Source organism: Typopeltis vanoorti, chromosome 2, assembly GCF_054136105.1.
Source record: "Typopeltis vanoorti isolate ZY-2024b chromosome 2, IOZ_Tvanoo_1.0, whole genome shotgun sequence".
Classification (NCBI taxonomy): domain Eukaryota; kingdom Metazoa; phylum Arthropoda; class Arachnida; order Uropygi; family Thelyphonidae; genus Typopeltis; species Typopeltis vanoorti.
In genome coordinates, this window is record NC_143550.1 from 94,512,463 (window position 1) to 94,540,033 (window position 27,571).

General features: G+C 33.7%; 1 protein-coding gene across 1 annotated transcript in view; it reads left to right on the forward strand.

Moving 5' to 3' along the window:
* Positions 1-27,571, forward strand: part of LOC150109266 (exportin-T-like) — a 359,762-nt gene that overhangs the window by 125,601 nt on the left and 206,590 nt on the right. Inside the window, exons 8-9 of the mRNA XM_090401965.1 lie at positions 2,895-3,164; positions 20,798-20,874. Of these exons, the coding sequence (XP_090258091.1) occupies positions 2,895-3,164; positions 20,798-20,874 (347 nt within the window). The remainder of the gene's footprint in view (positions 1-2,894; positions 3,165-20,797; positions 20,875-27,571) is intronic.

A 27,571-nucleotide genomic window follows, 5' to 3' on the forward strand; every position in this document is an offset into this window, starting at 1 on the left:
GAGCCGTGAACAGATGGCATCAATGGCAATATCATATTAAAAATGAGGATATTAGAAAAGAACTTAACTTTGTCAGCATCCACGAATGCGTTAGCAGAGCTAATCTCAGGTGGTATGGTCACTTAAATAGAATGGGCGAGGAAAGATCAGCAAAACAAGTGTTCTCTGCTAGGTTTGCAGGAAACGACCCAGAGGAATACCAAGATATAGGTGGATTGATACGGTACAAAGTGCCTTAGACGATAGAAATATAAGATCTGATAATGTCGGAGTCTTGACAAATAACAGACTGATTTGGAGGAAAATTGTAGATAAGAAGTTAGTAATGATGTAAGTTTTTCATGTAGTACTATCATATCCTGTACACCCTTTGAGGGTACTTGGCAGATGATGATGATGGTTTACAGGAAAGAAACTTACATGGGCAGGCATCCATCACCCTCAACAAAAATTCAGTATCATCTAAATCTTAAAAAATAGTTTAGAAAAAACGTTAGATGTACTCAAAAATGATGATATTAAAAGAAAATAACCTTCAAATCCGATTTAATCAGTTCCTCCAAAATGGCTACCCAAAAAAAAAAGGGTACTAAAGAAACTTTTATTTTCTGATGAACTGGCCTGTGATAACTCAGGAGTTAATTACAAAAAAAAAAAGGCATGGTACCATATGTTGGCAACACATCAAGAAAAATAGCCCACGTATTAAAATTGGTCAACATCAGAACAGCCTTCAAACCACCTAACACCTTACAATGTGTCTTGCATTTACCTTTCTCAGAAGAGAATTACTTTGACAGATTGTTCAATTAATGCCTTGTTCAATCACTCAAAAGGCACACTAAATAGAAACCAAGGGCTGATTCCTTGTGACTTTTGAAAATCATTAATTAATATGTATAACATTCAAGACTTTCCTGTGCTAGTAATCACATACAGAGTTTACACATAGAGACCGCACATAACATGCCTAACTATACATGATTAAACTATCATTCCAGTCTTTTTTTTTCAGTTTATAGAAATAATGGCTGTTGGAAAACTTTTTTTTTTTTTTTTATACTTACATATGAATAACTTCATGAAGAAGCTCTCAGCCATTTTCTGTCCACTGCTTGGATGGAAATGGTTGACTCATTTTCCCCAACCAAATGTGACAATTCATCACTTCACCTTCTTTTAGGACGTCCTAGACCTTGTTTCCCCTTCTTTTGGAATCCAGTTCATTAGTAGGTACCACCATACTAATGCTCATCTTCTCTTCTGGATAGATGTCTGGCCCATTTCCATTTTAGTCGCTTATGGTGAAGAATGATGTCAGTGATGAGAGTCTGGCTTCTTATCCAGGTGTTTCGCTTCTTATCTTTTAATGTGATGCCTAGCATCAACCTCTTCATTTTTCTTTGAGTTGTTAATTTATTTGCCAGTGCTTTAGTTAGCAACCAAGTTTCACAACCATATGAGATGACTGGAAGTATACACTGGTTAACAGAGTGGGACATCATTGTTTTGAAAAATGCTTTTCAATTTTCTGAATGCACTCCAGGCAAGTTGAACTCTCCTATTTATTTCCTTTTGGAGTACACAGTTTAGATCAATGAAATGACCTAAGTATGTATATGAAGAGACTCTTTCCAAGAAATTGGTTTCTATTATTATGTTTTTTGATGTTACAAAATGATTAAACATGATTTTAGTTTTTTCTCTGTTTATTTTTAGACCGACTTTTCTGCTTTCATGATATAGGTCTTCTATCATTATATTGAGGTCTTCTGGGGTGTTTGCAAAAATTATGATATCATCTGCATATGTTAGGCATGTTAAGTTTCTGTTATTAATTTTTTATACCAAGGTTTGTCCACTTTATATGATTAAAGAAAAGATTTTGGGTGATAGAGAGTCTCCTTGTTGGACACCTTTTTCAATTGATATTTTATTGCTACTCATGTGAAGTTGGATTGTTGCTGTTGGTGTGGTATATTGCTTGGAGGAGGTTCATATATTCTTCAAGAACTCCCTGATTCTGGAGTGCTTTGATTATTGAATTAGTTTTGATGGAATCAAATGCTTTTTCATAATCAATGAAGGCTAAACAGAGAGGCAATTGGTTTTCTTCTGCTTTTTCTATTATTTGTTTTACTGCATGAATATGATCAATTGTGTTAAAGCCTTTACGGAATCCTGCTTGTTCTACTGGTTGATTTGAGTCTAGAAGAGGAGTTAATGTTTGTTATTACTTTTGTGAGAATTTTGTACAGATTAGAGAGAATACTAATTGGTTTCTAGTTATTTACTACTTCTTTGTCCCCTTTGCCAGCCATATAGACAGCAAAACATGTCAGAGAAATTCATCTAGTGTTAATAAATAAAAAAAAATAATAAAAAAAAACATCTAAGATTTCGAAAATGTTTATGAACACTGTTTCTTGTTTACATTTAAATGCAGGAGGAACAGTAGAAAGAAAAGCTGAATGTCAAGTGGTCTTATAGAACAACCTGTTTACAGGGTTAATAATATTATGTTTTCACATATTATTCATGTAGTAGATATGAGTAGAGATGAGAGATAAATAATAAATGAGAGATGCACTAATCATAATTCCATTGTAGTAATTTCAATATAAGATTTTATTTTGAAACCCAGATTTATTCTTCTGCCTTATTGAGTTGGAAAAACAGGATCCAAATCCATGCTTTGATAAAATTAAGTGTCGATCTAAATTTATCGGATATAAATAACTCATTAATAATATAATTATTTGAAAATCAGATTTATGATATTGTTTCTAACAATAACAACCACAAGGAGTTATGTTATATCTTATAGGTTTGATATAAATATCAGTGTGAAATTATTGAAACTTGAATATAGAGATGAAATATTTTCTTTCCAGACAACTTATCAGACATCTGAACCAGAACTGACTTGTCGCTGTTTAAAAGTAATTGGAGCATATGTTGCATGGATTGATATCAATCTCATTGCCAATGATCGATTTGTGGGTGTACTTGTACATTTCCTCACTGAAAAACCTCTTCAGGAGGCAGCTTGTGATTGTATTCATGAAATTATTAATAAAGGAATGGATCCTGTAGCTAAAACTAAGTTGGTGGAGTCTTTTGTTGTGGTTCTTGAACAAGCAGAAGTTCTTCATCCTTCAGAAGTATGTGATATTTGAATAGCATCGTTTTTTCATGTAATTTTTATTTGCAATATTATTTAACCTATACCATCAGTTTTGTAAACTATTCTTATTTATTATTTTATCTTTGTGTATCAGTTTTGTTTTGGATTATACTGGGTCTTCTCTTGGTATCACAGGTGATACCAAGGTGGGAGAATGTAAGTTTAAGGATATATCTAGTTTATTAGGAAACAAACATGATTGGCAATGTTTTTAAATATTTTAAATGTCTCTCTCAAAATCAAGTTTGTGTGTGTATTTATCAAATTGAACTCTGCTTACCCTCCCCCCAAAAAATCTATAAATATATTCGCTGGGTACTGTGTTTTAGATACTTAATTTGTTATGAGTTGGTATTCTTTGATATAATTAGGCAGTAACGATCAGAGAAAGGAAGGAAAAGCTATAGTCTTCAATACTAAACATAAGGATAAGCTTTTTGAATGATAGGCAGTATCAGATGTGATGTGGGCAAACACTAAACTGGGAAATTGGACAGTGAGACTTATTTATGCCTATGATCTCACAGAAGGTTCCACTAATAAAGAAAAGCAAAGAAAATTTTTGAATCATTCTAGAAGAAAAAGGAAAAGTTGGTCTTTGTTAGAGATCTTAACAGTAGAGTAGAAAATGAATACCAGACATACATCAATGCTTTTGGAAAATTTGGAGTAAAGAGCAAAGCTCATAATAGTAGTAAGTATTTGCTGTATTTCTGACATTCAATGTGCCAAAATTCACATGGACATTAGACACAAGAAATAAAAAAAAAGTCTCGTTGACTATGTTGTTATTGGTAGTGATATTTTCATCTTGTAAATTATACTTGTCAGGATATTATATTCTTGTTAAATCGTTTACCCGTGTTGAAGGAAACAAAGTTGCATAAGGTATCTTTGTGACTAGTCTAATTGTATATAGAGGCTGGTGGCTTTCATCAGTTGCTTTAGTATCCCATTGGATGTGCCTAATGCTACAAATTGTAGAATGGTTGCTACCCAGACTGGTTTCAACCTTTATTCAGGTCTCTTCAGTGGAAGTCAGCCCCAGGAAGATACATAGTTGAAATAAGGAAGAAGTCAACTTGGTATAGTCAACCTCAAATTCAACCCTTGGTCTGGCTCCCACTATGAGACCTCAATAAAAGCTGAAATTGGTGTGGGTAGTGACCCATCCATAATGAATAGCATCATGTATGTCTGAAAGGAAGTACACTTTGCATTATGGGATACTAAGACAATGGATGTGAAGTCATCAGCCACTATATATGAGTAGCCGGTCATAAAGACACTTCATGTGCAAGCTTTGTTTGCTTGCTTGGATAAAGGATTAAACAAAGATATAATTTCTTGGCAAGTGTAAATTACTTTCCAAGTGAAAAAAAAAACAACAACTTTCTGTATCTTCACCCTTATTCTGGACAATAAGAGGTTACAAGGGATTTGGAATAAGAAGTGATCTCCATTTGCTTTTGAGGAGGATAAAATTCAATATCATATTGGAGCAGGGGGGGGGAGACAGTTTTAAAAAGAATTGGAGTCAAGCTGCTTTGAGAGGTGAACTGTAGGCTCAAATATACATTTTTATTCAAGAAGAAATATAAAGTTTGAAGACAAGAATTAAACCACGGAGACTCATTGGCAGACTCCGAAGAAATTATTGACTGATTGATGCAGCCAAGGAGCATGTGGTGAAGTTGTTGGTGAGGATAGAGAAATCAGAAACTGAATGGCGGACTCAGAAGTTAAAGTGGAAAACATATCTGAAGAAAGCTTGTCAAATGTTCAAGTAAATCAACATGTGGTCTAAGAGAATACAGAGAAAGATGTCAAGTATCAAAACAGTCTGTAAAAGCAGCTAAACAAAAGTTATGGCCAGACTTTGTAAGCATATAGAATTTAAATATCAGGAAAATTTGCAGAATGTTCTGAAGGTAATTGCTAAAATTTGAAATGGAGGAAAGAGTACTGTAAAATAAATAAGCGATAATAAAATCAGCATGAAAACTTAAGATAAAAATATTCTAAGACATCTGGAGTAATTAATTATTTTGAAAGATTGTTAAACGAAACAAGAAGTGACAGAACAGTGGTAGACATTTGTCAAGAGGAATGCAATCTGGAGTACATTATCAGTACTTGTAGAAAAGCCAAGTTGGAGTATGAAAAGAAATTGGCTGCACAGGTTAAATGGCAACCCAAAATAATTTTATCATTTTGTTGCAAGTAAAAGAAAGAATGAATGCAGAAGAATAACTTTACTGAATGCATGTGATTGTTCAAATGATGGACGATTACAAGATCTATGCTGCCACCAAGATCTATCAACCTGGTGTATGTAACATAGTTCACAGTGCTACAACTACATTGGATGAAGAGATAGAGGTAGATGAGGAGAAGGGTTCAAGAGCTGTTGCTTAACCTGGATAAAAATTTGTCAATAGGGACATGTGGGGATATCAGCATCTGTGCTAAAGGAATGTTCAGCCAAACAGGCTAGGCCCTTGACATGTTTGTATAATTTGGATCATAGCTCAAGAAAGATCCTGCAGGGGAATAGAAATAATGTATAATAATCCCATGGGTACAAAGACTGATGTGTCTTTCAGCCTACCAGTATCTCAGGAGTGGTGTTGAAGATTTTAGAGACATTAGTAAAAAACTTGCATGGTGAAATGGATGGACAGACAACCTGTTCTTTGCAAGGAACATCATGGGTTTACTAAAAGGAAGTCATGTCTGAGAAGTTTGCTCATATTTTATAATAATGATATGGCTGAGTTGGATAAAGGGAATGGTATACTGTGATACTGTTGGACTTTGTTAAGGCATTTGATAGGATAATGCAAGAAATGCTGTTGCATAAACTGCAGAATATGGAACTGGAATGTGAACTGTTGTTTTGGATAAGTAGGTGGCTTACAGACAGGTATCAGAAAGTGTGGTATATGGGATGGGGGTGAATCTGCCAGTTATGGTGATAAGTGATGTACCCAGGGATCAGTCCTTGGACCACTGTTGTTTAATGTATATATTAATGATATTGGCTCTCAGGGGATCCTGTAACCCCTAGAGAGTGCGTCCCCTGGGTGGCGGATAGGGGAGCCTACCATGTGTGTGTGTGTGTGTGTGTACATGCGCGTGCATGTGTGTGTGTGTGTGTGTCTGTATATATATACATATATGGTGGGGTGGTCCGAATATACTGAATAAGGACTCGTGGACCAACAGGGCCATAAGGGGCAATCATCTTGATTGTAAGGGAAGCGGCACTCCCATGGACCCCTAGCTGGATCTATCCTCTCCTTCTTCTACTTTGAGGAAGATCCATTTACTTTAATCTTTCCTATAAGGCCTTATCAGCCAACTCTTCTTACTTTATGACCCTTATGCTATTAGAGTACTCGAGGGCCATGGGGTCTTTTCATTTCTGGCCTTACAACTATGCCCTTTCTATAAACCTTACTATATTTCTTCTATAATCTACTCTTTCCCCTTCAATATACCCTATTCCTCCTATGGGTTTAAATTCGAAAGAAGGCTAGTTCAGAAGCCTTAAGGTAGCAGCCCTACCACTGAACTATTCCATCATCAGGCTAGTCCCCTGACATGGAGAACATAATCCTACTTGTAAGCTGACAGAAAAAGATAATCAGATTGAATCTGTGGGAAACGACCCTGGAATGGAAAAGGGAAAACGAAAATGGAAACGACAAAATATAATACACATAGCAAACTGGAATGTAAGAGGAATAGCATATAAAGAAATAGAATTAGACCAGTTATTAAATGAAAGTAATTTTAAAATAGCAGTAATCACTGAAACAAAAAAGAAATTAAAACGAACTATGAGAACTGAAAATTTTAATGTGATATGCAGTGGAGTCGACAGAGTCCAAAGAGCACAAGCAGGAGTCATGATTTGGATTCATAACTCCCTTTCAAAACAGTTAAAACATTATAAATTATGGAATGAAAGAATAATAGAAGCTAGAATAAAAATAGATAGAAGCTATTTAACAATAATTGGTTTATATGCCCCAGAAGAAGGAAGAGAACAGGATAATATTGATTTTTATAATCAGCTACAAAACATATATAATAAAATAAATAAAAATGATTACATAATTTTAGCAGGAGACTTAAATGCAAGAATTGGAAACACAAAAATTAATAATAATATAGGAATACATGGAGAACACACTCTAAACAGAAATGGTAAAAAATTGATTGACTTTGTAGTTTATAATAACCTAAAAATAATGAATTCCGTCTATAAACATAAAGACATACATAAATATACTTGGGCAGCAAGAGGATGGAAATCAATATTAGATTGTTTTATATTAAATGAAAAGACATCAAAATTTTTGCTAGATGTTAAGAGTTCACAGAGGATATCAAATAAGCAGTGATCACTTCCTTGTTAAAATAAAATTAAGATTGCCACCTAAATGGCTACAAGTAACAAGAACAGAAAGAAAATTTGAAACATTTATTTATAAAACTAGACTATTGAATGACACAAATGTACAATGGCTATATGAACAAAGAATTAACCAATATCTAGATAAAATAAAACAAAATGAAGAAACAGAAATAGAATGGCTTAATATAAAAACGATACTAAATGCAGCAGCAAATGAAAGCTTAGGAAAGACCAAAAAATTCAATAAAAGGAAAAAACTGACGATCTGGGTTGATACAATCAAAGAAATAATCAAAAAGAAAAAAGAAGCCTATCACAAATGGTTAAGCAGTAAAAGATTAGAAGATGAAATAGAATATAAAAGAATAAGAGCCATAGCTAAAAGAGAAGTCAGAAAAAGACAGAGAATCATGGAATAAATTTGTTTCTAATTTAGAACATGATTTTTATAAAATAAGACCCAATGTATATAAGATTTTGAAACACTTCAATGCAGATACCAAAGAAAAATTAATATTAAACACTGAATTGAAATTAGAAGAATTTCTAAATTACTACACAGAACTGTGGACAGACAACTGGCAAACAATTAACGAAAATGAAAAGGAAATAACTGAAGAAGAATTAGATATCAGCCTGAAAGAAACAAGAAACGGAAAATCACCTGGAGAAGATAAGCTAGGTTCAGAACTATATAAATACGCAGGAACAAGATTCAAAGAAAGACTCTTATTATTTTTAAATAAAATTTACGCAACTGGTATCCCCCCAATAGAATGGAAAAAAGCAATTGTGATTCCTGTCTTTAAGAAAGGTAATAGAGATGACCCTAAAAACTATAGAGGTATCAGTATACTAAATTCCTGTTACAAAATATATAGCAGAATCTTAAATAACAAACTAATGAAATATTCCGAAAACTTTATTCTAGAGGTACAGAATGGATTTAGAAAAGGACAGTCATGTATAGACCCAGCCTTTTGCCTAAAATTAATAATAGAGAAAAGAAGAGAATATAATTTAGAAACACATATTGCATTTATTGACTTTGAAAAAGCATTTGACAAAATTAAAAGAAACATATTATTTAACATATTAAAAGAAAGATAAATACCAAATAATATCCTAAAAGCTATCACAAGTATATATGAAAATAATCAAATACAAATAAGATTGAATCACGTGCTATCATATACAAGAGAGAAAAACCAAGGGATCCGACAGGGATGTCCCCTCTCAGCAACTCTTTTTAATATCTACTTAAATGAAATAATAATAAAATGGAGTAAAAATTTACATCAAGGAATTAAACTTTCACCTACAGTTAACTTAAACACTCTCTTTGCAGACGACCAAATAATAATTACAAATTCTGAAGATAACTTACAGAAAGCTATTTTAAATCTAAATGAGATATCCAAAGATTATGGTATGATAATATCAACGGAAAAATCAAAAACCATGGCCTTTAAAGGACAAGATCTAGCAAAAACTAAAATAGTAATAGATAACAAGATCTTAGAACAGGATGTTCTAAGATCTTGTTATCTTTCATTCATTTAACTACCTAGGATGTATGATCACATATGAAAAAGATATAAACGTAAAAATTGCAAAATATTTAAAAATAACAGGTGTAATTAACTCTATATTTAAACCAAACCTAGTTCAAAAACAAACCAGACTAAAAGCATACAATACATTAGCCCTACCAGTCTTAATGTATGGAAGCGAAATCTGGACAATAAAACAAAAAGACAAAGAAAGATTAACAACAGCAGAAATGAAGTTTATGAGAAAAACTGCAAAGTATACCCTATTTGATCACAAAAGAAACGAAGATATTATGAAAGAATTAAACCAAGAACCAGTAATAGAAAAAATTAAAAAATATAAACATAAATGGATGGAACACGTTCAAATAATGAAAACAGAAAGATTACCAAAACAAGCCTTAAAGTACAAGCCATTAGGAAAAAGAAAACCAGGACGTCCTCTTAAACGATTCAACGATTACTTCTAAGGCCGGAACAGGCCATGCTAGGCCTAAATCCTTGATACGTATGATGATGAATGATATTGGGAAGGGCTTGACAGATGTTCAGTTGTTTGTTACTGAACCAGTGATAGGCAGGATAATCAGAGGTACTACTGATATACAGCATTTACACTGAGTTAAATGGTCCATCTCTCTGTGCAATCATGGCTTGCAGATGCCTACAAACAGATTACACAAAGTGTCACATCCTCCATGTGTAACTCGACTCATGTCTGCTGCAGCACGTCATCAGTTTATACTCATTCCATTGAAGGAGGATCAACTGCTCTGATACTCTGTTCTAACGTATCCCACATGTTCAATTGGGTTAGGTAGTTCCTGGGCTTGCAGATACCTAGGAACAGATTCCACAAGGTGTTGAACATCCTGTATGTGTAACTTGACCCATGTCTGCTTCAGCAATTCTATCACTTCACTCTCATTTCATGGAGAAGGATCAGCAGTTCTCACACCCTGTTCTGGCATATCCCACACATGTTCAATTGGATTACAATTAGAGCGAGTTTGGGGGACCAAGGCAGTGTGGTGAATTCATTGTTGTATTCCTTCAACCATTCAGTAGTTGTACGAGCCCAATGACAAGGTGCATTGTCCTGTTGAAAGATAGCACTGTGGGTGGGGTAGATCTGCAGATATGGATGGAGATGGTCAGCTAACAGGTCCCTGTGGCATTCACCATTCAGTATTCAGGATGATAACTAGTGGATCTAGGGTGTGCCAGGAAAAAGCTCTCCAGACCATAATAACACCACCACCACCGACCTGTTGAACCCTAACTGTGCAACCTGGGGATGGGACTTCATGTTGTTTACGACAAATGCGAACCTGGCCATCATCATGGTGCAGCAGGAAACGGCACTCATCACTCCAGGCGACCATCTTCCATCTGTTCAGGGTCCATGGCCAGCATTCATTGGCTCGTGCATGACTTTGTTTGCAATGCCTGGCTGTCATCATGGGTACAGCAACAAGAGTAGACATTCAGCACAAGGGCTCACATTGGTCAGCCATCGTGGTTGATCCCAGAGGTAAGCGTCGGGTGTCATGACTGGTATCTCAGCAAAGACATGCAACAGTCACACAGCTCACCTACCAGTACAATAGTAGGGCATTTCAAACCATTTCCAAATGCACCATGATGTGTACCTTGCTTCTCTGCCTGTGGAACCTAAGGAAACTATCTGCCTGCAGTCAAATTAGCATACATTGCCATGTTTCCCCATTACTTGCAAACATTTACTGATTATGTATAGAGGATAGGCGTGTGCCCATTTATAGTAGCTGCAAGTGACGTTGATATTACAAGGTACTTTGTTATCATGCCAAATATGTAAATCGGGGGGGGGGGGATTCTAATGTAAACCTAACTCAGTGTATAAGGCATATTCAAATAATTCATATTATTTGAATATGCTGGTAGTGTATACAGACAGTAATGATCAATAAGCCTAAAGATGTGCACTTTGGCATGAAGAGATATACAAAGCATATTATAATGATAAACAATAAATTACACAATAACCACAGTAATGAACTTTAATGAAATGAAAGTACACATATTTCTTACTGAAAATAACAATACATCATCAGTACATAGAAACAAGCAAATCAAAGAAAGTGGAATCAAATCCAGCAGATAAATGGCTCCTATGTTCCAACATCACAGGATTCAACAGACCTCAGGGTTCCAATCCTTTATATTTCTGGCATCTCTGAACCGATTGGTAGAATTTTGAAGAAGTATCATCTCATTCTCACATATTTTCCTATGAACAAAATTTCTCATCTGTTGCCATCTACAAAAGACAAAACTGTCACTGCTATCATTAGCTGGCATTTACCAGATACCTTGTGAATATAATCTAATATACTTTGGGCAGACAGGCCGTTCTGTGGAAGAAAGAACTAATGAACATCAGTATTATATCGAATACACAAAACCTCAAAAGTCTGGTCTTGCACAACATAATATTGACACTAAATACAGTATCCAGTGGGATGAAGCTCGTCTTCTCCACAGAAGCAGGTTTAAATATGAACGCCTTTTCAAACAAAGTTGCGAAGCAATTTTACATCGGACAAATGTGAATTGGAACGATTCTCTCTCTCTCTCTCTCTTTCCCAAATAAGAATCTCCCAAATGTTTGTGAGATTCTTATTTTATATAACCATCAAAAACAGTTTTTAATAATATTATTTATTAATATTAATTTCTAGCATGCAGCAACAGTTTTTAATTGGTAAACCATCAACTGCTATGTGTACGTCGTATTCCTGTTTCTTTTATTTGCTTGTTTCTATGCACTGATGATGTACTGTTATTTTCAGTACGAAATATCTGTACTTTCATTAAAGTTAATTACTGTGGTTATTGTGTAATTTATTGTTTATAGACATGCCACAGGTACATTTAAAGATTAGACATATTATAGTGATGTGATTATACTTAGAGTAACTGATGAGGCTAGAGATCTTGGAATTATGGTAGAAAGGAGGTTGAAATTCAAAGGTCACATAAACATCGCAAATACTCCTCACAGGATCTTTCGTATTTATAATTAATTTCTGCTTCTAGCGATTTTGTGTTTATCCATTGTTTTTATGCTTCTTTCTTGTCTTTGATTATTGTTTCAAATGTTTTCATCCCAGTTTCTTATTCACTTTTTGTTCTGGTTCATTCTGTTGCTGCATTTATTAATATATTTTTTAAATGATTCCATTCTATCTCTATATCATCATTTTCTTTTATTTCCTCTATTCTTCCATTTATTCTTTGAGAATAAAGGAAGTTAATACTTTATCATCCAAGAGATAAAAGATTTTTGGAAATTTCTCTTAGCACTAATTTGTTTAATTTTAAGCCATCTCTTATAATTTTCCTTGTAAGAGATAATGATCAGATTTCATTTCTGCACTTATGAATACTTGGCTATATAGTATCATATTAGCTGTTTACCTATTACATATTGTACTTATTAGGTTTCTTGTTTCCCAAGTGAATTATGGCAATCTTTTTAGCTTGAAAAAAGTATTAGTAATTTTTTTTATTATATGTGGAAAAATCCCTAAGTCTGTATCCATTTCTATTGCATGTTGCTTCGTCATTTGTTCCTATATTTGTATATGGGGAAATGTTCCCTACTCTGACATTGAAATCTTTCATTATATATAGATAATCATTTGAGTTTTTATTTTTTGTAAATCTGAATAAAAAGCATTGTTATCCTCCTCTCTTCCTTCCTCTGGGGCAGAGATACCAACAGTATTTTACTTATTTAGCATATGGCATAATAAAGACACATAACATCAGAATATATAAATACATATTTGTGCAGACAATAAAAACGATACAAGTAATGCACATATACAAATATCAGGTGGAAAAAAAAAAAAGTCTAAAATTTTAAGTCTAGTTCAGATAGCCAATCAAGAGCTGAAGGATCTGCCTCAAAAAAGTTTCTCAGGTCACCAGGGTAGACTCTTATGCTGCAGTCCTCCACAATGTGCCGGATGGTTTGGTTTGTGGCCCTGCAGCCGCATTGGGGTGTAGGTGATCTTCCCCACTTGTGTAAGCTGTCTGCACAGATACCATGTCCTGTGCATATCCTATTTAGGCTTTTCCATAGACGACATGGAAGCTCAATCCCTTTCGGATTTTGGTTGGGAAGGATATACTTGTTTAAGTCTGGTGGCGATTTTTCTTTCCAAGTTTCTAGCCATTTTAAATTGCTATTTAGTAGTTCTTCAGCCAGTATTAGTGGAGGCCGTCAGGATTTAAGGTGATTTATATATGGGAGGTCTTCATGTATCAGCAACAGGGGATTACTGTTTATTTTTTTGTATTTTACTAGAGCATTTTGTCTGCTCAGGTTCTGTGGTGCAATATTGTTCAAAGTTGGAGGCCAGTAGAGGGGAGTGGATTTGATACAACCTGTTATTGTCCTCATCGCTGCATTTATTTGCGTGTTGATTTTCTTGATATGAGGACTGTTTAGCCATACTGGTGAAGAATATTCTGCCGCAGAGTAGACCCATGTAGAACCACACAGGTATGATGTGTGGTTCTACGTAATTTTTGTATTATGTTATTACGGATTCTGATCTTTAAAGAGAGATTCTCCAGATGTTTTTTGAAAGATATTGTTTTATCCACAATAACACTCAGATATTTAGGGAAATCTTGGTGCTGTAGCATTGTGTTGTTAAAGCTGACCTGAAGTTTCCTATGTGCCAATTTGGTGTTTAGGTGAAAAGAGCTAACCTCTGTCTTATTTAGGTTTGGTGTTAGTCTCCATTTATGAAAGTATTCCTCAATGGTTCTAAGGTCATTTGTGAGAATATCTCCAGTTACTTCAATGCTCTTGTGTTGGATGGTGAGCGTTATGTCATCAGCATAAGCAAATTTTTTTGACCTAGTTGTCGGTAGATCAGCTGTGTATAAGTTTGAACAAGATTGGTGCTAATACTGAGCCCTGTGAGAGCCCATTGTTCAGCTTTCTCAGTTTTCTCATTTTGTTTCCCAGTACCACATGGAAGAACCTATGCACGAAAGCATGTTACCAATAAGTCTTATGATGGATTGGCATGGTATGACTTGTATCAGCTTGTATAGCATCCCCTCTATCCATACCATGTCGTATGCAGCAGTAAGGTGAACAAACACAACAGAGGTTTTCAAACATCTCTGGAAGCTCTGCTTCGATATGGGTAGTACCAACAATAGTAAGGAAGCCATGGCTTATTTGTAATCTTAGTTCTAGGATTCTCTCACTCCAGTATTTGTAATGTGTGATATTTTTTTAAATTGATTTGTGAATAAAAATCATTACTCCTGCTTTTACTCTTTCTTCCTTTTTGATTCCACTGGATATAGATGTAATCTGTTTCATCTTAATCTTTTTGTTTTTTCTTTGTTTCTGTTATTACTGCTAATTTGATATTTCTTTCTATTAGGGTTTTGTCTAGATCTTGATATTTGTGATGAATACTCCTGACATTCCAAGTAGCAATATTCCAGATATTCTTGTTTATTTTCATTCTTTTTTCTTTCCTTATCCTGTTCATATCTGTTAACCAGTTTGAGTCATTTTCCAGAGTGACAGGCCATTTGCTTCTTCCCTAGGACATTGCAATGCCTAGGGAAGAAGCAGCCTAGTTTGGTAGGAGCTGCTCCTTAGATTCGATCCTTCAAACTTTCCCTAACTCTCCCTCCTCTCATTTGTCAAGCAACTGACTATATATTATGTAAGAGTGGTTCAGCACACTAGATTTTCTCCACCACCAGTACCTCCCGTGGATCTTCTTGTATAAACAACCTAGGCATTTTGTCAACACCCATGCTTCTGATTCATTTCTGAACTACAACTGCCCTTGTAGGAAATAAACAATGCGTACTGCATTTTGCATTTATAGACTACCAAGAGGGCAATAAAAAGGTTCATTTCCATGTCATTATACTGTAGTTTGTTTTGAGGTCGCAGTGGTACATTTTATGCCACTATGACAAACTTTAAAGTTGTTTAATTAAATACTTCCAGTTATCTAAACTAAATATACCTATTTGAATTATTTAACTATATTGCAGATTTTGTTTTCTTGAAAATAATTCCTTTATTCCTGATTAGGTTACTTTTAAATCTGTTTAAGAAAAATTATTTTTGAGAATTTCTTCATTGTTTATTACAAAACATCAAGAATGAGATTTTGTCCCACTGCATTCAATTAAAAAGAGAAAAAAAGTCAAAATTTTTGCAGTAAGATAGGTTTAAAGATTTAAATCTTTAAACCTATCTTACTGCAAAAATTTGTGACACAAATTTGTGTCATTTGTGACACATATTTTTAAGTTTTGTTAAACTATATTCCTAGTAGAGTAGGAATGCTTTGGCATTGCCAAGGGTGGTAAAAGCGTAGATATGCTGCTATGTATTCCACAGCAGCGTGTCTAGGCTTTTATGATTAGATCTAGCAACTATAGGAATGATTCAGAATGAGTAGTAAGCTTAGCTGTGCTATGTATTGTTATTAATGGCTGAAGAGAAAGGAAAGTTAGGTGTAAGCTTAAGCTTTTCATTCAGTAAACAGGAAATGTGAAAATTCATTTATTGCAGTAAAAAGCAAGAAAAAAATCATGCCTACAAATTTTGATTGTTGTTGTTGTGATTAACAGTAACATATCTAACTGTAAACATAATGACAAGGCATACTGAAATTTCATTAAAAAAAAAAAAAAAGAAACAAAGTTCATATATTTCAATAAATGTTATTCGAAAACTTCACGTTTTTCATAAATATTTAACATAATTATTTTCTGTGTAAGCATTTGAAAATAGTACAAAAAATTTCTGCAGTATTTTCAGAAAAATGAAAAACCCTGAATAAAATACCTTGTTGAGTTATACTGATTAGAATAATAATACCGTATTTTTCGGACGATAAGATGCACCCCAAATTTAGGAGACAATGTTTAGAGAAAAAAAAATTATTATATAAAAATTGCAGTTTTAATTGTTCTTGTTTTCTCCACTTGTGAATCATTTTTTCTGTTTTGCAATGGACCAAAATATTTCTACTGTTCTGTTTCCATGTTATTTTGCATAATTTATCACAATCAATTTATAACTCACATTATACAAAAGTCTTTTTTGTTTTATACTCATGTTTATAGTTTTATGACAATAAAAAATTCAACGAATTATAAAAATAATCCAAGTGAACCGTTCAAAACTGCATACACTCGCCCACTAACTACTGTAGAATCTGGTAAAGTTTTCGTATGTAAATCGGGGGATTCCCACATATACAGCGAGACACGTGTTTGGCTTGCATCGAAAACATGGGAATTCAAGACTTACCTGGTATCACCTACCTTTGGACCATAAGACGTATCCCAATTCTAAGTCAATTTCTCTATGTAAAAAGGTGTGTCTTATGGTCTGAAAATTACGATAATAATAAAATTTATTACTGACAATATTTGTCAGTAATAATAAATGTATTCCTAAGAATGATCTCATATTTTGAAATAGACGTAATTATTTCCACTTGTGAAAAAAAAAAAATTTATATCTCTTGTGAACAAACAAAATAAATAAAATGTGAAGTTGAATTTTTATCCTTGAAATATTGCAAGATAGTTTTGTACTTGGTTAATGATCAGACGTATTGTAAGCTCATTGAACATTCCATAGAACCATTGTATGTTTCGTGACTCGGGATAGATAGTGCTGCAGTATATTTTCATCAGGAACATTTGCATATCTCAAGGCATACCTGTATATATAAAACATCGAATTTTCTCTGCAACATAGTACTGGTCTTTTTTTTTTAATTTTTGGTTTTATTGAAGTAATAATGGAATGGCGTCTGATTCATCACCTAGCAAGAAAAGAAGAAAAGAAAATGGTAGATAATAAACATCATCATCAAATTCCTGACATCTACCCTCAAGGAGTGTGCAGGATATGATAGTACTACATGAAACCTACATTGTTACTAACTTCCTATTCTACAATTTTCCCTCCAAATCAATCTGTTACCTGTAACGACTCTAACATTATCGGATCTTATATTGCTGTCTTCTAATGCACTTTTTACTGTATTGATCCACCTATATCTTGGTCTGGGTCTTTTTCCTGCCAACCGGGCAGAGAACACTTGTTTTGCTAATCTTTCCTCTCCCATTCTGTTTAAGTGATTATACCACATGAGGTTAGCTCAGCTAACAATGTCTCGATAATAGACATTCAACAGAAAATCAAAATTGTAAAAAAAAAAATCGAAAGGGGAGAGAGTGCTCAGATCTTGGATTTCAATACTGTGATAGATATTTTAGCAAGAAAGAAAAGTTTTTTTTTTTTATCTGCATGGAGTCTTCTAAGATGCTCAGTAAGTGGAAGACACCGACAAAACCAAGAACATACTGTTAATGAAATGTAATGTTAATTTAACAAGAAAAGAATATTCCCATGCCAGGTTGACTAATTATAGAAAAGGCAAAATACTATCCGGAAAAATGAATGTACATTCAAACTGCATGTGGCTGCAGAAGACTTTGTTAAAGATTTCCAAGAAACTCTTCATAATAAGTGTATAATGCAGACGAGATCATTTTGTTTTGGTGGATGTTGCCCACATCAACTATGGCACATGGCAGCGATCATGACTCATTAGCCGGATATAAACATGTAAGAGCGGTTTAATGTTTTGTGTTGTGCCATTGATGCTGGAACCCACAGATGCCCCCCCCCCTCCCCCTGTGTTTCATCTGAGCACTTCTGGGTGTATCTCTCCCCATCATCTGTATAGAGGCCAGAAAAATGTGTGGAGGAGGAAACAGATATTCAGGATAATTCATACATTATTTTGTACCCAAAGTAATCAGGCAAGAACCAAAAAAAAAAAAAAAAAAACTTGGACTTACAGCAACCAATCATGTAGTCTTATTATTAGATAATAGTTCTACACTGACAATATTATTATGATATAACACACATTAACAAAATAATTTAGTAATAAAGGATTAACATTGATTTGTTTGCAGTCACTTGGCTTAACGGGCATGTGCACTTAAACTGTGCACTACATAATTGATGCTCAGAAATACATTTGTTGAATCTGGGATTGCCACATCCGGCTCAGCAAACTGCAGAAATCAGGCTTTGGTTAGCATGGAATTGAAAATGTAAACCATAGGATCCAATGGGAAAACACAAAACTTCTACAGATATGCAAGGCTGTTCAAAGAAAGTGCTGAAGCTCTACTTCCTAGAGGTTTGCTTAATCATAACAATTGCCTTCATAACAAGTTTGCAAAATTGTTACACTCAGTTGTGTAAAATAGATTGTATATAGTAATTAATTTAATTTATCATTTTGGTCTAGTAGTTTTAAGAAACGCATAATTGCATGTACAGAGGGATTCAATTTAACACATTTGCTGTACTGTTTTACTGTTCAGATTCCTTACTGTTGTTCTTTGCTCTCACAGATGATGTCTTATGATACATAAGACTTAATATTTATAGAATAAATATTATGTTTTATTGTGCCACACATGTGAATGTTTAATTACCGAAATTCCACAGATCTCGCTATACAAGAAAGTCATAATTTATGCTCTGTGCTAGTTAGAAATCCAGCAAAATATTAGTAACTGAATAAATTATTTATACCGTGAAGTGCTGCTGCTAAGAATAACCATAAATATCTTAATTTATCAGTGCTAAAAGAGCTTTTTTGCGACTTCTGCTCATGAAAATTTGTAAACCTATAGCGCATTAGAAATACCATGAGTGGTCAAGAATTGTTTCTATTTTTCTTATATATATAGTTTATAGACCCTGCTCTAAAGACTGAACATAGCACTTTTTTTTTTCCCTCAAGCTAATTCAGATTTCCAGAGTAAGCAGTGTGGTTTTGCACTGGTCACTGAAATTCATCTTCCACATAAAAGTGCATTCTTCTTTTAATTATTTTATTTATTTATTTGATTAACAATTGATATGTGTCTTCAGTAAATTTGATATAATTAGAATAACTAGCAATTAACCAGGTTTAGATTATCCAACATTCTTTAATCATTGTAAAGGATTGGAGGATCTGTTTGTGTTGCATTAATTGTATTAAATGTATTAAAACTTTACATAACAGTTTTGTATTTGATATATGTGAATTCTGCATTTAATGCTCTGTAATGCAACACTAGATTGTCCATATATGTCAACTGTTTTTCTTCAGTTTTCCATTATAATCCAGCATTTTGAGTAACTCAACTCCCATTGATCCTGTTTAGTCAGTTAAACTTGATTGATCGTGTCATTGTGATCTTGATTGTGAAGTTGCCTGTAGATGTCCCATTATCTTTTTATGTAAAAAAATAAACACACATGAAAATTCCTGTCCATCAGTCATAGTGTTTTTTTTGTGTGTGCAGAATCTGTAATGGAATTATTTAAAAAAAAAAAAATAGTGACCATGATACAATAGTATCATCATTGTTTATTCAAGTATGAATAGGAAAATATATACAGAAATATGCACATAACTTATAGTCCGTTAACAGAAGGTGAGTCAAGTTGCCCTGTTACATGCCGACTGGTAAATGTCAGATTGTTTGAGTTTTATCTTCAAATAAGATTAAGAGAGCCTGTGTAGCTTGGTAGATGTGATGTTTGCATACCACAGCGCTTGACCGCATGAAGGAAGAGTTGCTTTCCTCTAGTCAGTGACTAGAGGAAATTTTTTATCGGCCTGATTGTCTGAGTGGTTAGCGTATCGTTCTCCAGCCAAAAGGCTGTGGGTTCGAATCCCACCGTAGGCATGGATGTTTGTGATTGTCTGTGAAAATACTAGTGGTGGAGGGTGGGCAGTAGATGGCATTGGTGTAGTTGCTGTTCATTGATGGAGAGTTTTAGAGTAGGCGCCCTCCCTCGATGAGTCTTTGGACTCCTTGGAGGTGTTGGGTAATAATAATAATAAAAGATTAAAAAATAATTTTCAAATTATACTTGTATATAGCCCAAACCATTTTCTTGGACTTCTATGTCCATATTGGTGTCTCAGCCACTTCAGTTGACTTTTCTGATTTTTTTAATTTTTTTTATATTAGAGGTGTTTGCTGGCTTTCTTGAAGAATGACACTATTAGAAATATCATCTGGCCATGTATATTCTAATATTGATCAGTCATGTTCCATATCTGGGAACCAAGTTTAAATATAGCTTCATTGATGGTACAGACAAATTTTAGTGTTTGTGGTGATAAGTTTGGATTACTATATACTAATTAGCCAAAAGTTTATAGAATCAAATAACTTTGTGCTTTCTTTTCACTGTCTGTTAGAGACAGTGGGAACATCAAGGTACTGAAGTATAAGTATAAGCTATAGTATATATAGCATAGTATAAGCTATAATAAATTAATCTTAATTGATATGATTATCAGCTCCTCATGGTTGATTATTTTGCCTTGTCATAATCATAAATTTGGCTTCATTTTAATTTCATAGATACTGAATTATAAATTTAAAAAAAAAATTCATTCAATGATGTGTATTTAGATATCGAGCTTGTATTTGAACTTATTAGTAATGAATTTCTACCTCTTTATTTTGGTTCTCTTTTAGGATGATGGAGATTTTATTAGCAAACTTTCAAAATTAGTTAATGGGATGGGTACTGCTTTGCTGAACAGTTGGACAAGGTAAGTACCATTCTCTGAGTAATGATTAATATTCAGAGTCATTATTTCAAAGTCATTATATCAGCTGCAAGAAATGTGAGGCTATAGCAACTGTAAAACCATCAGTAAAAGAAAATATGCAATTTATATATGTACACATATACACATTAACCCTCCCATACACATAAAATGTCACAAAACTTATAAACAACAGTGCCATATTGTGTTTAAGGAGAAAGAATGAATATCATAGCAAGTTTCTTGAAAATGGGAGGATTATATTCATTGGGGGAAAAACAGTGTGGGAAGGACTGGTCCAAAGAACAGAGATACATGGAATGAAGATGATAAGTGATTTTTAATAGTTGTTGAAAGTTTTTTCACTTGGTTATACTATAAGTTAAAGATGTCAAGAAATTATATTCTTGGTTTCATCCTTTATCCAAGTGTAAGCAAAAAAGTTTATGTGTGGAGTATCTTCACAACTGGGCTACTTGTATATAGAGGCTAATAACTTATTTCAATTGCCTTAGTATCCCATAATGAAAGGCACATGTCTTTACATAACCAAGTGAAAAAAAAATTCAACAACTAGCTCTAATCCAGAGTATTTTAGTAATAAGTTGTGACACCTTTTGACTACTTTTATATGGGAAATATATGACTTCTGCATTACTTTAATCTTGGTATCTTTTCTTGGTCTGGCTCCCACTGATGAGAACTCGATAAAGGTTGAAACCCGTCTGGGTAGTGGCCCTTCCCATAAATAGCATTATACATGTCTGTAAGGATATGTGTCTTGCATTATGGGATACTAAGGCAATTGATGCGAAGTCATTAGCCTCTATATACAAGTAGCCCAGTCATGAAGTTACTTTATGTGCAGACATTGTTTGTTTACACTTGGATAAAGGATGAAACTAAGAATATAATTTCTTGGTATCTTTAACTTATGGTTTTTGATAGGTTTGGAATTGAACTGTGTATGGATGTTGACCAGTAGCTGCTCATGTTTTTTCATGATTAGTGGAAAACAGACAAATGGTAGTGGCTAGTTGGGTGGAACAGTGTCCTCTTCCTCTAATCATAAAAAATTGTTAGCAGCCACTGTTATAACAATATATCAGGTTATTACATTTGTTATATAACAATATAATAACAATACATTTGTGATTTATAAAGTGTTAAGAGTTGAGCTGGAAAAAAGTTATGTTTTGAATGAAAAGACTATCAAAGTTTTTGGAAGCTGTAGACATGATACATTTATGCCAGGATCCTGAGAGGAGAAAATTGATCTCAATTGGAGATCAGAACATTATGAAAAAAGTAAATGGAGTGAAGCAGAATCTTTCTTCTGGATAAAACATGGATAATCTGGAAGCAAGAATTATTTGAATAATTTTCTTGAATGAAGAAAAAAGAGTGGAGAGTACTGTTATCAGCAAACTATGGAGAGATTATCAAGGAATTATGCTGTAGAACAAGAAGGTGGAATCTATATTGGGGATCGATAATTAACTGATGTGCCTTCGAGTAATGAAGAAGCTGTTTGTTTTGTTTTGAGCTTTTTCCATCATTTTCAAGAGTACTAAGGGGGAGAACAATAGAATGATAATTTGATAGCTGACTTTTACTCAATTTTTAGGAATAGGCTGGATAAAGGCTTGATTATGTATATTGGGTAGATATACCAGATGAATATGACAACTGATAGGTGATACAGGATTGATGTTTATTCTGGAGCATAAGATTTTATATCTCAAGGGAGTAGTCTGGACCAAAGTTGCCTCTTGTTAAAATGATTTTCTCACACTTGTTGCAGCTTCAAATGTTGGCTGAATGAGAGCTGGAGTTTTTAACATGCCATATATAATGAGTTTTTATTTTGGCTTACAAAGGCTCATTTTTTTCAGATAACTGGGACTTGAATAGAGGTGAGGGGTGTACAGTGTCGTGGGAATGAAGGCCCTCATTACAGTAAGGATTATTTCAGTTATTTAATTATTTAATCAGGGCAGGTGTTTGGTCTGATTACTGAAAACAGTAATCAGACCATGGAAAAAGGGTGTAGACATTTCAGAGGTCATCCCATTTGGTACTGTTATAGTGCCATAGAACAAGGCTAAGGTTGGCTAGGAGCAGATCACTCTGTATAAAAGAAAATGTAGATAAGAGTATTGTCAGGTGCAGAGGAAAGCAAACATCAGCAGTATATTTGGAGAAGTCAGTCAAGAAAAGGTGTTCAGATAGTTGGGAAAATTATGCAGATTATATGGTATTCTGTTTTGCAGGTTAGCAATTTATGTTAGATGATGACTATAAACAAATGATTTGACTTCCCTTCCAGTTTGATCTGTGAAGTTAGAGAGTGGGAGCCAGTTTGAGTTATGAACATGAGATTATTTAGGAAGATAATATCACAGTTTATGAGACTGTACAAAATCATCTTTCAGAGATAAACTAATCAGAGATCAGCATGGTTGTTTTTTTTTGAATTAGGAGAATGTTAAAGGTAGCAAATAAAATCTATAAAATGAAACAAGGAAACCTTGAACCAGAGCAGATTGTGTAGAGGTTCCCCATATTTAATAACCTATGGCAGGGAATGCCTGATTTGGTAAAAGCACATGTTCTATCCTTTTTATGGAAGGTAGCATGCATGATGTACTTGGAATAGATGAGGTGAACTGTAGTCAATGTCTATTGGGATTTGATTAAGTACAGCAGATTGGGTTTTGATGCTGTAAGTAGAGATACACATCATTGTTTGTATTGATTTCCTGGATGTTGGTAAAATGGATATGAAAGTGTTTTTTATTGTCTGAAATTTTCCTCATTTTGAGTATGTTTTTGTTATTTTTAGCAAATTCTTTTGTTGCAGTTTTGGATATTTTTTGTAATTTTTTAGATTTTTTTAATATCCACATTGACATTAATATTTATTTAGTTATTCTTTCATGATAACCAAATAACTAGTAATATAGTGCAGAGCTATGTAGTAGAAGTGAAGGACTTATTGCACATAACTGTCCATGTCTTAGTCCAAGCATAGCTTTGGAACCATCCTCTGCATGCTGCTATATTCCGGGCTGAATAAGCAGCAGAATTGTTTGCAGCTGATTCAGAAGCTTCCAGATCCATTACAATCAGTTTCAGTCTTGTGTATCATCTAGTAGCTTGGGGTAAATCACTGAATGGTACAGCAGTAAACCACTTTACTTCTGTACCATCAAATAGAGGAAGGGCTGATGTCATCATCATCATCTGATTCCTGAATTGCACCTTAGTGGATATTATGATAGTACTAAAGGAAAAGTTATATCATTACAAATTTCCATTTGATAGTTTTTCACCAGATTAATTTGTTAAATAATAAATTACACGATAACCACAGTAATTAACTCTAATGAAATGAAAGTACAGATATTTCGTGCTGAAAATAACAGTACATCATCAGTGTGATGTACTGTTATTTTCAGTACAAAATATCTGTATTTTCATTTCATTAAAGTTAATTACTGTGGTTATTGTGTAATTTATTATTTATAATTATGCCACAGGTACCTTTTTAAAGATCAAATTAATCTGTTGTCTGTCAGGATTCCAATATTATCACTTGTCTTCAAAGGCACTTTTTACTGTATCAATCCAGGTAGATCTTGGGTCCCCTCTGCATCTTTTTTCCTGGTAGTCTCACAAAGAACACTTGCTTTGCTAATCCTTTCCCATTCCTGAATGTTAACAATGTAAAGTTATTTCCTAATAACCTCATTTTTAATATGATATTGCCATTAATGCCATCTCTTCACTTCCCTAATCTTTGTCAGAACTTTCATGTCTATAACTGAAAACTGGTTTGAACACTGTCTTATATAACTGAAGTCCGAGACATGTATAAAGACATTTGTACATGTCTTTATATTGAAACATGGTGTTGGTAATGACTGGTCTGTGTCCTGAGCAGTAGTCTACTAAATTGAAGTGGTCCAATTGAAGTAGTCCACTTCAATTGGAATAGGCCTAAGTTCAAGTCTCGTCATGATGGGAGGAATCTTTATATGGACTTTTTCAATCGAAGGTGAGTTAGCCGATCTCATACGGAGGTAGCAGGGTTTTTTCTCCCGGAAACTCGGGTTTTTCATCCTGCATACAGACAAATTGGCTCTTCAGAACACACACAATTTACAGACAAAAAATACTAGCTGTGGTGGTGGGCAGTAGATGGCGCTGATGTAGATGATTGGTAGTAGAGGTTTGGTGTAGTGGTGGAGACGGAGAATTGCAATGGATGTCCTCCCGCGATGAGGCTTCGGACTCCTTGGAGGTGTCACGAATAATAATAATAAATACTTACCATTATTATTAGCTTTCCCTTTTCTCCAAATTTTCCCAAAATGTTCCTATATGCTTGGTGGGATCCATTTCCTACTCTGCTGTTCAAATCTCCAACAATGACCACTTTTTTTTAATTTTCTTTATGTCAGATGCTTGTTCTAATGAATTTTAAAAGAGCTGGGTCAGAAGTAAAACACTTGATCAAAGACTAGAGACTGCAGATATGAGAGTCCTGAGAAAGATTAGAGGCATGAATAGATGGCATCAATGGCAATATCATATTAAAAACGAGGATATTAGGAAAGAACTTGACATTGTCAGCATCCAGGAATGCGTTAGCAGAGCTAATCTCAGGTTGTATGGTCACTTAAATAGAAAGGGAGTGGAAAGATTAGCAAAACGAGTGTTCTCTGCCAGGTTGGCAGGAAAACGAACCAGAGGAAGACCAAGATATAGGTGGATTGATACGGTACAAAGTGCATTAGACGATAGAAATATAAGATCTGATAATGTTAGAGTCTTGACAAGTAACAGACTGATTTGGAGGAAAATTGTAGATAGAAAGTTAGTAATGATGTAATTTTTTCATGTAGTACTATCATATCAACATAGAAACCCCTTGAGGGTACATGGCAGGAATTTGATGATGATAAAATATTCCGAAAACTTTATTTTACAAATACAGAATGGATTTAGAAAAGGACGATCATGTATAGACCCGGCCTTTTGCCTAAAATTAATAATAGAGAAAAGAAGAGAATACAATTTGGAAACGCACATTGCATTTATTGACTTTGAAAAAGCATTTGACAAAGTTAAAAGAAACATATTATTTAACATATTAAAAGAAAGATAAATACCAAATAATATCCTAAACACTATCACAAGTATATATGAAAAGAATCAAATACAAATAAGATTAAATCAGAAGCTATCATATACGAGAGAGATAAACCAAGGGGTCCGACAGGGATGTCCCCTCTCAGCAACTCTTTTTAATATCTACTTAAATGAAACAATAATAAAATGGAGTAAAAATTTACATCAAGGAATTAAACTTTCTCCTGCAGTATACTTAAACACTCTCCTCTTTGCTTACGACCAAATAATAATTACAAATTCTGAAGATAACTTACAAAATGCTATTTTAGATCTAAATGAGATATCCAAAGATTATGGTATGATAATATCAACAGAAATATCAAAAACTATGGCCTTTAAAGGACAAGGTCCAGCAAGAACTAAAATAGTAATAGATAACAAGATCTTAGAACAGGTGAATTCATTTAACTACCTAGGATGTATGATCACATATGAAAATGAAAAAGATATAAACGTAAAAATTGCAAAATATTTAAAAATAACAGGTGTAATTAACTATATATTTAAACCAAACCTAGTTCAAAAACAAACCAGACTAAAAGTATACAATACATTAGCCCTACCAGTCTTAATGTATGGAAGCAAAATCTGGACAATAAAACAAAAAGACAAAGAAAGATTAACAACAGCAGAAATGAAGTTTATGAGAAAAACTGCAAAGTATACCCTATTTGATCACAAAGAAACAAAGAAATTATGAAAGAATTAAACCAAGAACCAGTAATAGAAAAAATTAAAAAATATAAACATAAATGGATGGAACACGTTCAAAGAATGAAAACAGAAAGATTACCAAAACAAGCCTTAAAGTACAAGCCATTAGTTAAAAAGAAACCCAGGACGTCCTCTTAAACAATTTAACGATGATTTCTAAGGCCATGCAAATCCTTGATACGCATGATGATGATGATGTTTTATATATATATATATATATAATAATAATATGCAATATGACAAAGAGACATGTATTTTAAGGAAATAACTTTCCAATAATGTTATTGTCCAGAATTTCATTATAAATTACATTCAAAAATTCTTGAAGATTTTAAGCTTATACTATACTGTCACTATAGCAGCAAATTTGTATGGACCAAAGAAATAATTATATCAGTTAGCAAAGAGAGTTTACTGTAACAGACTTTCTTTAGTCTATCATTGATAACATTATTATAGAGTAATTACTCACAATAATCAATATTTGATGTAGTGATACTAATTCCATTCATAGCCTAATGTTTTATCTGTTTTTTTTTTTTCCCTCCTCCCTCATTTTCTTTTTTTAAGATCTGTTAAAACTTCTGTCTGCCAATTAGATCATATTTTCTTTATTTACCAAACCTTTCTAATATAGAAACTAGATAATGTTCATCTTGTTGTTTTAGGACCTTGTGTTATTTATAGCTCTTTAAATATACACTTGTTCAAACTTTTTTACAATGTGTTAATCTGTACTACACTAATGACTTGAGCATTGAACAAGTAGTATTTCGTAGTGTGTTTT